This window comes from Temnothorax longispinosus, chromosome 1 (genome assembly GCF_030848805.1).
Source record: "Temnothorax longispinosus isolate EJ_2023e chromosome 1, Tlon_JGU_v1, whole genome shotgun sequence".
Lineage (NCBI taxonomy): Eukaryota > Metazoa > Arthropoda > Insecta > Hymenoptera > Formicidae > Temnothorax > Temnothorax longispinosus.
Window position 1 is genome coordinate 27,024,619 of NC_092358.1, and position 11,274 is coordinate 27,035,892.

General features: G+C 44.6%; 1 protein-coding gene across 13 annotated transcripts in view; it reads right to left on the reverse strand.

Annotated features, from left to right (window-relative positions):
• Unc-115a (Uncoordinated 115a) overlaps window positions 1-7,165 on the reverse strand; it is a 30,095-nt gene extending 22,930 nt beyond the window's left edge. For 8 of the 13 annotated variants that reach the window (XM_071793764.1, XM_071793753.1, XM_071793779.1 and 5 more), the window contains exon 1: window positions 1,545-2,346. In XM_071793764.1, the coding sequence (XP_071649865.1) occupies window positions 1,545-1,650 (106 nt within the window). In that variant the 5' untranslated portion in view covers window positions 1,651-2,346. Of the gene's footprint in view, window positions 1-1,544; window positions 2,349-6,955 lie in introns of those variants that run through there. The other 5 variants (XR_011734469.1, XM_071793797.1, XM_071793788.1 and 2 more) reach the window with 3 other exon arrangements.
• Between the last annotated feature and the right edge of the window lie 4,109 nt (window positions 7,166-11,274).

Here is an 11,274-nt window from a genome sequence, read left to right on the forward strand (position 1 = left end):
GCGAGCCAACGTTTTACCGTTTTGCTTGCTAACTCAACTGCATGTCAACAACGTTGTATCAACGGGAAGCGAGCACTTTACGCTTTTAAACATTTCTCACCGGGAAAATACTTCATAAATAATCATTACTTCTCTCGTAAACTTTTTCACTGCATTTAACGCAAGTTGCAGTATGTATTAAATTCATATTTTAAACATATGATGTATTAATTTGAAGGCGCATTATAGAATGTTTAACCCTGTAATGGTAAGGGGTCGGGATACGATCAACGGCTTCGTCTATTTTACAGTTTTTTTGTTTTACTGCAATTATTTAAAATCAGTTAAACTTAATTGTATTTTTTTCACATAAATAAACGGAAGAAGTTATCATTTACTTCTTTTGCCCATTTTGTATATCGATTAGATACGTTCTGAAAAGCCACTTTGCCATTAGGGGGGTTGACAAACAGCAGATAATCGTGAAAGCGGTCCCGGCGATACCGCATCGGTCGAGCACTCGTTAAGTGAGACACAAACGGGATTCCGACAGACATTTCTAGCGCGCGAAGGAATGTATTTTCCTCGTCGGGGTATTGGTACGGTTAAAAATGTCCTCCGGCGTGCGACGACGCCACGTCACGTTCCTCGGATTCGCCCCGTCACGAACGACGAAAATCGTGACGGAGATATTCGTGGCCGCCGAGAGAGGTAGCCTGTCGTAATATGCAAATATCGGCCGGATCTTCTGGATACCGCGCGGCTCGCGCGGTATCACACGAGGTGCTCTCGTATCGTGTAATTTAAGCGTCGCGTCGTGTCGCCGCGATACATTAAACCAGTCGTGAGGCAAGTTGATAAGACGGCCGGATGATCGGCGGACGGTCGTAAAATACCGTGCGGCGGAACCGATCTCTCGCGTTATCGCGTCGGGTTTCGCGTCGAGACAAGAGATTTCGTCTTGCCAGCGGCAGCGGGTTCAAAAATTCCGCGAATCGCGAGAAACAAAAAGCGAGATCTATCCATCCAATGGTAATTGTAATTGTTCCACGTTTAATTAACAGTTTGTTGAAAATTAATGCGTCCACCGACGCGATAATAGTGCTAATGGATTTCGAAAGATTAATGAATATTGATACAATAAATATCTCGAGCTTCATTCAGCATTATCGCACCCGCGCTGCGGGTTTTGCCCGCCCAATTTTTCGTATTTACGATATCCATCGCCATTATGCAAACGGGCAACAATGAGATAGTGGTAATGGGAAACGATTACCAAATTAAAAGATAACGATATTGCAGGAGATTAGAGAGGCGTTGAGAGCCATTGAACGCTGATTCATCTCTAAACGTCACCACGGAATCTTCAAAAATAACGACAAACAACTTGTCGTTGGAGATCAATTGTACACTTTTAATTTAGCATTGTCATCAACGATTACGTAGGATCTGTGAAGACAAGCCGACGTAAAGTAAAAGAACGGCCGGTTGGCGATAAAACCGCAGAATAGAAGCGACGGATATGACTCGTCGATCTTTACCCGCGGCCAACATCCGGTCCTTACCTTTTTTCAACGGTTTTTGCTTGTGCTGGTCGACACCGTCTTTCATGATCCCCGCCCTGCTTTCACTTGCTATCAAGCTCTCGCTCGCGCTCGTCTTCGACTTCATCGTGCCTCTGCCGTCTGCGTTGCGTAATCTTTCAGGGACACGAGCCGCGCCGGCACACGCACCTCCTCACCTTCACGCTTATTTTCCGCGCGCGATGTCGAGATACCGATAAGATAGCGCCGAGCCGCTTACAATTAGACGATCGGTGCGCGATTCGTTGTTTTTCGGTCGAGGTTCGACTCGAAGCAGCCGCGAGCCGATTTGTTGCGATTTGCGTCCCTGCCTGGTCCAGTGGTTCGATCTATCGTGAGATCGCTCAAACGGAATCCGTCAGTGAGTAAACCGCCGACTAAAACACCTGCGTCTCACGTTCTTCGTTTCGGCAGAATATTTTGTTCACGACACCCCGTATATATCGTTACGAGCCAAGCGTCGAGTAATGTAGCATCCTCGATAGATTACCGAGATATGAATTTCGCCGAAGGCGATTACGTTGTTTGCCGAGAGTGGAGTGTGTCGATAATAGCGCGGTTAATTTTTCCGGAATGTGCAAAAATCTGCGGTCGTATTTACACGCGGAATTCGTGGAATCGCAGGTAAATACGTAGGAATTTTTACACGACTGTTCGCCGAGAGCGGGCCCGAATTTTTCGAAGCGTTTGCTCCGAAATGGTGCGAGAAATTTTGACGCGATAAGCTCGCGATACACACGTGCCGATACGGTCGCCGCGACTGTCGATCGTCGACTGCCGACCGGCCACCGCGTCAGTGTGAAGAGATTCGTGCCTCGTCGAGTTCCGATTGTCAACCGGTACAGTCAACGCAGATAATGTTCACTTTCACGGTCGACTCCGCCCTGAGAGCCTAATCCCGCGAGGCGACTTTGCACCTCTTCACTCTGCGCTTTGCATCTTGCCGCCAACTGTTTCTTTTTCTCCGTCTCCTTGCCTCCGGTAATACATTTGCGGACAACGACGTTCGCAGTCGCCTCAAAGAGACTAGAAAAATATCTTTGTAAATCGGCAGGCTGAATTTTTTGTTTTGCTCACAGGCAAACGCAGACATTTTACCGGATATTTGGAAGTAAGATTTTAAGGCACTGAAGAATGAATAAAGTTTACTGAAGTTGGTGAAGTTGCTTGAAAATTAATTACTGTAAATTTTATTTCTCGTAAAATCTGAAATATATGTTAAAAGTATAATTACTTTTTGCAAAAAGCAAACGTTTAGATAACATTAACGGCATTCAGATAATCTCCGAAGCTATATTTGAGAGTAATTTATAAATGGAATCATTGCATAAGGCTTTAATCCAGTTAACTGGGAAAGTGTCTAGCGCCCGTCATAATTTTATCACTATATACACACGCGGTGCCCTAATTCCATCAGCTTAAACTAGTTTCGCATGTAACAGGATCATATATGATTAATATTAAAATATAAAAAATATAATATTACTCTTCTGAGATTGCCTAGTTTTTTTATTGTCAAAATAAATATCTTAAAAATTAAATCAATTCCCCCAAAAAAAATTCTCGAAGCGAAACAAGCAGGTGATTTTCTCGCACAAGCGAGCTTTTCGATACAAGAATAAAATTACGATACGGCGTCGCCGAGACTCTTAAAACCGGAATGAACAAGATAACTGCTATTTATAATTTTCTCGCTAATCGAGAAGCATTATATTGCAAGAATTGTTGAACAACTTCGGAGTCGCATCTCGCGAGTCGAAGGACGGCATGAGTCGATGCACGGCGTGCATCATATGCACTAGTAAGCGCCCTGGAATATTGATCCAGGATGCGTACAAGAACCGAGTGCCCTTTCAACTGGATAATTTAATTTCTTCCGCGAAACTGTGGAATCAAACAATTCCAGAATTATGACAATTATCATTTTTACATTGCCAAGTATATTTTTAGAGAAAGGAGAAGAGGCTTTTGCAAGAACGACACTTCGATTTAAAGATGTCGCGTTTAATAATCTTCAAAATGGACAATTATTAATTAAAATTAATTGCATATAATTATAATATTTTTAGAAAAGTTCCGATTATACGATTCTCCAAAAGTAGAACCGTAATTTACGAGAAATGTGGTATACGAGAATTAGATGGGTTTCGCCCGCTTTCTTTCCGCGTCGAAATCAGACGTTTCCGTGCTCGACGTTTCCGTCGACACAACAATTAGGGTCTTCACCGAGGGGGGATTCCCCCTCAAGAGCGTGCAGTTTGGGGGACATGTATCGATCAGCGGCGTTTGCAGTTTTGTGCGAAACCCATCCGGCATTAACGGTGTCTCCGGGGGGTTCGGGAAACCCTCGTGTCCCCCCGAGTTCTCATTAACGTGTCAATGGAAAAACCGAGAAGAGGATCAATATCGCGCGTCGATATCGTTGCTCCGGGTTCACGCGCGCCTCATCGTTAACTGAATCTATTATGTAAACGCCTCCTCGTGCGTGAAATGGCCGCCTCACGTGTAAAGTCTTCGCGTAAGGTGTACATTGCAAGATCGACGGCCACGTAATGTCGCGGATCGGGGTTACGATCGTGTGTACTGTCGTAATATGATCAGCGAACGTGCTCGTAATGAAGACACGAATAATGGCTAAACGCGCGTCACGCAGCCGACTATTTTGTGATACGAAAGATTTTTAGTACCTAATCACTGATTATATTATCGAAAAATAAATTTTGACCAACGTGACTTCGAGGTTGTCACTGCATTCTCCTAATGTTTACATACATTTGCACATTAGCAAGATTATTATTATATTATATTATTATATTATACTATTACTCTTAAACTATCCGGCGTTGCCTGGGATTATCACAAAAGAGATAAAATAGGGGAAGAAAGTGGAGTCCAAGTTTCATGATAGCCTTGCCTATATTTTCAGGGGTCTAAAGAGTAACCTGAGTAACAATGCAATTTTGCTCCAGTCAAAAGAGTTAATATAAGGAACATACACACATTCTATTATAAATATATATATTTTTAAATTTAATTATTAATCTCGTTATTAATTATTATTATTAGTCTGTGAGACTTGACGTAAATTATAGATCACACGGAGAGGGCTTATAGACCATTCGATCATTCCGTAAATTCTGTAATACAAATACGTCTCGTGCACAGTAAAGAAAGACAACGGAACGAGACGTTCGCGTTGTCTGCGGTGGCACGCGTGGTGCATCGGTCGCGTGGGTGGGCGGGAGATGCACAATTGCAGCGAGCGAATTACGTGCCCGTTGGCGTCTCGTCGGGGTCGCCGGCTCCTCCGTAGACAACCGGTCCTGCCGTAATTGCGATCGCGAACAATTCGCACGATTGCGCGAGCGTGGGCACGGACGGACGCGACTCCGTTTCATATCCGCGTAGCAAATCGCGCGGAGGAATCGCGTTCTGTGTCGCGGTATTAGAAGAAAAGCTCTGTCGCGGATACAATTAAAAAACCAAAAGGTTTAATAAAAAAAAAAAAAAAAAAAACAAGGAAAGTTCGGTATTTTTCAAACCCCCTTACGGTCCTCCCTTAGAGAAATGAGAACATCACTTTTGTATGGCGCAGCTTGATAACGATTCATTCGACATCGAGTGAGGAATGGTCGAGAATTTCGAGATGCTGAGCGGTGGTACATTAACTGCGATTTCTCTGCGAAAGCGTCAACACTGCCATTAGCGACGCCTATTCACGAGCAATCGGCACGTGCCGGCATTCACGAATTGAACGAATGAGAACAGAAAGGGGACGTGTGACATTTTGGCCGAAATTGAGTCAACAATGAATTCTTGCTTTACATGGATAAGCAAGATGTTAAAAAAAAAATTTTTAATAAAAACTACTTTAAGAGGCCCTATTTTCAGGATAAATAAAGTAGTATAAAACCTACTGAAAAATTCACATTGCTTATAAAACAGTATTTTGTTTTTCTCAAGTACATTTACATGACTCATTCTAACCAATTCGATTGTTGGAGGCGCGTTGCAATCAGTTGTCATTTCTACGCAATTTGCAGCACGCTTGTTGCATGTCTTATTTATAGCATAAAGCTGGACGATCGGATCGAAACGATGAAAAACACTTGAAAGTCGAAGAGGGTCCAAGTGGTGTTTTGCGTCACTCAGCTCATAATTCATTTTCGACACTCCAATCAACTGATAAACTCGATATTTTGGTTATTATAGCTTGGTTAGATATAACGTATTTTTGACGTTCCGGTTAAATGATCCGGTTAATGCGTGGCTACCTTGATATTTTGGTTACTACAGCTTGCTCGAATATGGTATATTAAACAAAGTCTTGTTCATTTTATTAACGATAATGAACATAAAACGTTTAATTACTTGACATCCATAACTGCGCCGTGTTCTTCTAATCACGCATCTGTGTTTGTTTCGGTATACACCTGATCCGGTAAACGTTTTTGCTAATAAATATAGTCTGAATTACGTTTCTGATCGAGACGTAATTTTATAATTTTAAAACGAAGTAAGTATGTGATTCTAAAAATAAAGACGGCAGAAAATCGAGAAAGGAAACTAAGTAAGTTAATGGTGTAGGACCAGTGTTTTCACGGAAACCTGATCGTCGAGAATGCGACGCGAATGAACCAGAAACAGAGGAGTAAGAAAAGGATCGTTTTCCTCGCGCGTAAGATCGGAAGAGGGAGGAGGGGAGGAAGAAGAGGAGGAAGAGGGGGAGATGCGCTAGAATATAGAGAAAAAGGGAGCGATCGGGATCGAACGAAATACTTCGGACGAGAGCGTCGCGCCTAAAATTGCGATATGTGAAACGAGAAAAGGAGAATGAAGGCAGAGAGAAAGAGCGAACCCACGCATGGGAAGAGCAGGGAGGGGAAGAAAGGGACGACGCGCGAGGCAGGGGGAACATGCTTACGCATGGCGCGTACATACGCGCGAGGCAGGGGAGGGGGGCTCGCCCTAGAAAACGTCAAACCGACGGATTCACCTATTTATAGACCACCGAGTGAGTTCGCCGTACGAGCCTTTCGGAAAACATTCGCCCGTGGCTCGGGGTTCGCCGAGAAGGGACCGAGCGCGAGCGTGGAAATCGGACGGAAACCGCGCGGCGCAGGGGCGTATTCCGCTTCCCATGTACGCGCGCTCGTCAGCGCCGAGCGAGCGAGCGAGCGAGTGAACAAACGATCGGACGCCGCATTCCTTCCCTCTTTCTCTCTCTTCCTCGCCCGTGGCGCTTTTCGTTGGCGGGTCGCCGGAGTCCGCCGACGCGAGAGAAAAGAACGGACGAAGAAGAAAAAGAAGGAGAAAGCGAGGGAGACCGAGCGGGCGCCCAGCCGGCGTTCGGCCGATCTCCGTTCGGCGGAGAGAAAATGTTCCCTACTCACCCATCTTCGGGAGCGGCGCGTGCTGCGAGCTGCGGAACGTCGGCGGTGTCCTCGTCGCGCGCGGATCACGCGTTCATAGCACGGGACGCGGGACGGCGGGGCGGGCGCGCGCGACACGCGTTTCACTTAGGAAATCGCGGAAAAAGGCGAGCGACGTTCCTGCCACGGTACACAGGACGGCCGACATTGCGGCGCCGAGCGCCGTGCCGTGCCGAGCGCGGCGCGCAGCTCGCGCGTGCGCGCGGCGCGCCGGCCGCGCCGCGGGCGCGAGATTCGAACGATCCGCGCGAGCGTTCTATCTAGATCCGGGGGGTTTCTTCCCTCGGAATATTTAAATTCTTGAGGTAGGAAGTACAATCTTTATAGGTTATTCGTTACAAAAACTGTTTCTCACGTTACGAGCACATTTTCCGTTGTTCTCAAGTAAAAAAGATTCTTGCGAAAAAATGAGACGCAAAATCAAATTCGTATTTAGGGAAGAATCGAATTTAATTCAGTTGAGAATTTGGCGTGGAAAGATATCGTAGCATTGGGCGCGTTCAGCAGACCAAGCCGCTGAGTAGCAGTCGAACGTAATTGGCTCTTACTTTTAGAACCAACCAATCAACGCAGAGCGTTGATAAGACGAACTCAACAGTTGTGTCTGCTGAACACGGCCATTGAATAGAAACTCGCGTTTTATGTAAAACGCGAACATATTTGTTCGTTTTATGTAATTAAACGATCTCTCTAATAAATAAATTTCAAAGATATTTATCATTTTTATAATAAAATATCCATGGATTCGTAGACATGTACGGTATGTCCATCTAGCTCAGCATCTTCAAATAAATTGCTGTGTATGATATATTTATCGTCATGCGATAAACGTTATACCTACCAGTATCGATAATTCAGTTTTCTTCTAAACAATTAATTATATTCATTAGCATTATCAACAAAATGTCGATAAAATAGGAAAAACGCATTCGACTTGAAAACAATTTTCAAAATAAAATTATTATGTGCACAAGTTAGGTATATGCTTTAATTAATATATAAATACCGTTTGCTAATAACAATTAGTGCCATTCTATAGAGCATTAGTCTTCTTTACAAATCTTGAAAATATATCAACTGAATTAAAACAGATTTAAAAAACTAAAGATATTTCAAATAAATCAAAAGAGACTACAGAAATAACTAAATAAACTGTAACCAAATAACAAGAAAATTGTAGAAAGAAATTTCAAATATACAAGACAATGGCGGTAGCGCAAGTATCTTAATTAACAGAGTATGTGCATTTTGAGACATCAGCATCAATTGTGGATTTCTCCGAAAAAATAGAAAGGAACAAAACGCAATGATAGTATTAATGCTAATTATCCAGAACGTTTCCTAATCTGCATCTAATCGCTGCCGGATAGATTCTCGCTTCATTAATTAGAACTTAGCCGTGGAGTCATACATCCTGCTCCACGATTTACCAGGATGACGGGATATAGGTGGCGACAGGAGTATTATTCTCTTGATTCTGCATCCCTCCCCTCCCGTTGCATATCCCCCCCCCTCTGCCAGGTGCGCATCGGCAACTGCAGCGGCCCGAGAGAGCGCGCGTTAATTGGTGGGACCAATTAATTCCGACAAGTTCGCTCGATGCGATTATCGCGTATATGTGACGGTGGCGGCGACGTGGTGGTATAGTTGATGGTGGTGGTGGTGGTGGTGGTGGTGGTGGTGGTGGTGGTGGTGGCGGTGGTGGTGCGTGCGCGCGGTTTACGTAGCTCGAAGCTGCGCTTCCCCGCGCCCGACGCCACCGCCGCCGAGATCTGCCCCCGGAAACCGAGGAACCTGTTCCGCCGCGCGACACTCCGCTTTCTCACATTCTCGCTGCTTTCGCACGAAAGATATCGCATCGGCGCGACGCGCCGGTTGCGGACACAAATTACCGGAGCTACCGGAGCTACCGGAGGGCTACGTGACCGAAGCGGCGATCTTTCGCGCTCCCGCGAGTCGGACTTCGACCGCGAGCGCGAGCGCGACTTGCCGACGTGGACAAACTACCGCGCTTAACGACCTATAGGTATGTTGAAGCGATACGATTCTTTTTGTCCCCAACTTGTCTATGTAATCTAATGTAGCTTGATTGAACATAATTTCTTCTTTACACTTTTAAAATTACGGCGTATCTGTAGCTATCGTTTTCAGGAATAAAGAGCTAACTGTTAATCCGTATTATATATATTAATAACAAAATAGATTCCATTTCGTCTATCTCGTTATCGCGGGAATCAAGCAAAACAATAGTGTTTTGCGCTAATTAATGAAGAATATAATAATCATTTTTGACACATATTACCAGATACAAATATATATATATTGTCTGTAAAGAATAATAATTATTGAAGAGTATAACTATTCGTGGAACGATAGTCAAGGCGTCGCGAACTTGCGTAATAAAACTCGCTTGAAACGATTTAATCGGGATCCGGCGTCAGCCGGAGGTCGATACAAGTTCACTCGGAACTTGGACTTCGCATTCGAAATTAGGCTCCGCGGCGTGCGTGTACCGCGGCGTCCGGATGGTCTGCCTATGAGTCTAGAAGGTCAGGAGCTCGGGGCCGCGGCGGCGAAGGTAAGCCGGCGGTTGATTTATCGGCCAATTAGTCCACCGTATCGGGTGCGCTTCTCTGGTGCGTCTCATCTTACAGACGATATCCCGACGAAGACCGGCGCACGGGTTAAAACGCCGGCGGAGGAGGGTATCAGGGGCGTAGCTACGCGCCTCGCTGAAGACACGAAGTGGCTGCGTGAAATGATAAAGAACCGCCGATGAAGCGGAAGAAGCACAACGTAGCATCGGCAAAAAAATGAAGAAATGAAATAATGAAATAATAAAGAAATGAAGTAATGAAGAAATAAAGGAATAAAGTAATAAAGGAATGAAGTAATGAAAAAATGGAGAATTGAAGAAATAAAGAATAATAAAGAAAAACAAAAAATAAGTTCTTTGCGCTTGTCTATTTGTTAATGTAAAGTCAGCTAAAAAATTTATGATATAGGATACGATCGGCCGAATGGTTTTACGTCAACTTTTCGGAACAAGAGTCTTCAATTATCGAAATACATTTCTTTTCTTGTTCATAAAGAAATAGCGTTTGCTTTTTTTTTTGGACGAAAATATCTAGACGGCGATGTTCTTTTTTCCACAATTGTGGATTACCTGTAACCGTGAAACGTTTGGCATGGAATTTTATCGAGTTCCATGGTATCGATACGCAAAGGGTTGAGAGGCCAAATTTACTGTTGCAATCCTTACAAACGTGGGAACGACGACATTTATTTGACATGTACGGCGACGGGTCGTCTTTTTTTCGCAATCCTCGCTCCGCGACGGCTTCATTAGGCCGGACTCGCTTCGATTTGCGGCTCGCGGTTAATGGAGCGCGGGCATCCGCGTCAGGCTGTTCCTCGTATCTTAAGGTATCTCTACATGGCGTTCGTCGGCGCGCACCGTTTAACGCTTTAGTGTCTTACCCGGGCTAAAATAGACGGTGCCTCTCTGCTCGAGCGTTCGCAGAAAAATGCTCGTCGCTCGAGGAAACAAGATTAAAACGCATCCTCAGTGTCAGCCGAAAGTGGCCGCCGATACGGCAAGATTTTCGATGCAAAAATTACCGAGACGAGAAAGAGACGATACTCGAAACTCGGGATCCAGAAATCCAATCAGACAATTAGAAAATTTACATACCGTGTTTTTTTCATGAGAAATTGCTTTTTCGAAGACGTCATATGAAATTGAATGTTGATTCAAGAAATAAATTGCCGTAAAAGATTAGACAACAATTTGAAAATATGAATGACAAATTGATACCAAGTTAGAACTGTCCATAGTACGAACATTCAATTGACAGTCGAGCTGACAGAATTTTTTCCATCACAACGTTCGCCTAAACACTCGCGGATCTTTTTCGTGATTTCTAGTTGAAACATTATATTCGAAGAATGAAAAATTAACATTGTGAACCGCCAGAACGTCACGAGGGCCACGACCGCTGATCGCAAATTCTCATGTTGCCATCGCGATGATACGCGCGTTAGTTAATGCTCGAAACACGACACGACGGTTTTCGTATGCTAGCAACTTTGATTCCGCTTTTTCGTGACGGCGTAGCCCGAAAAGGGGTCCGTACGTGATGACTTGCCGCTGGCACCATTAGATCTGCCGACTCGAATTTCAGTTATGCCGCCGCGAACCCGACGATATAACGACAGCGGGCCCGCCGTTCCGTTCATGAGAGGTCCCAAACTTTACGCCCAAAAGCGTGCGGATGAAG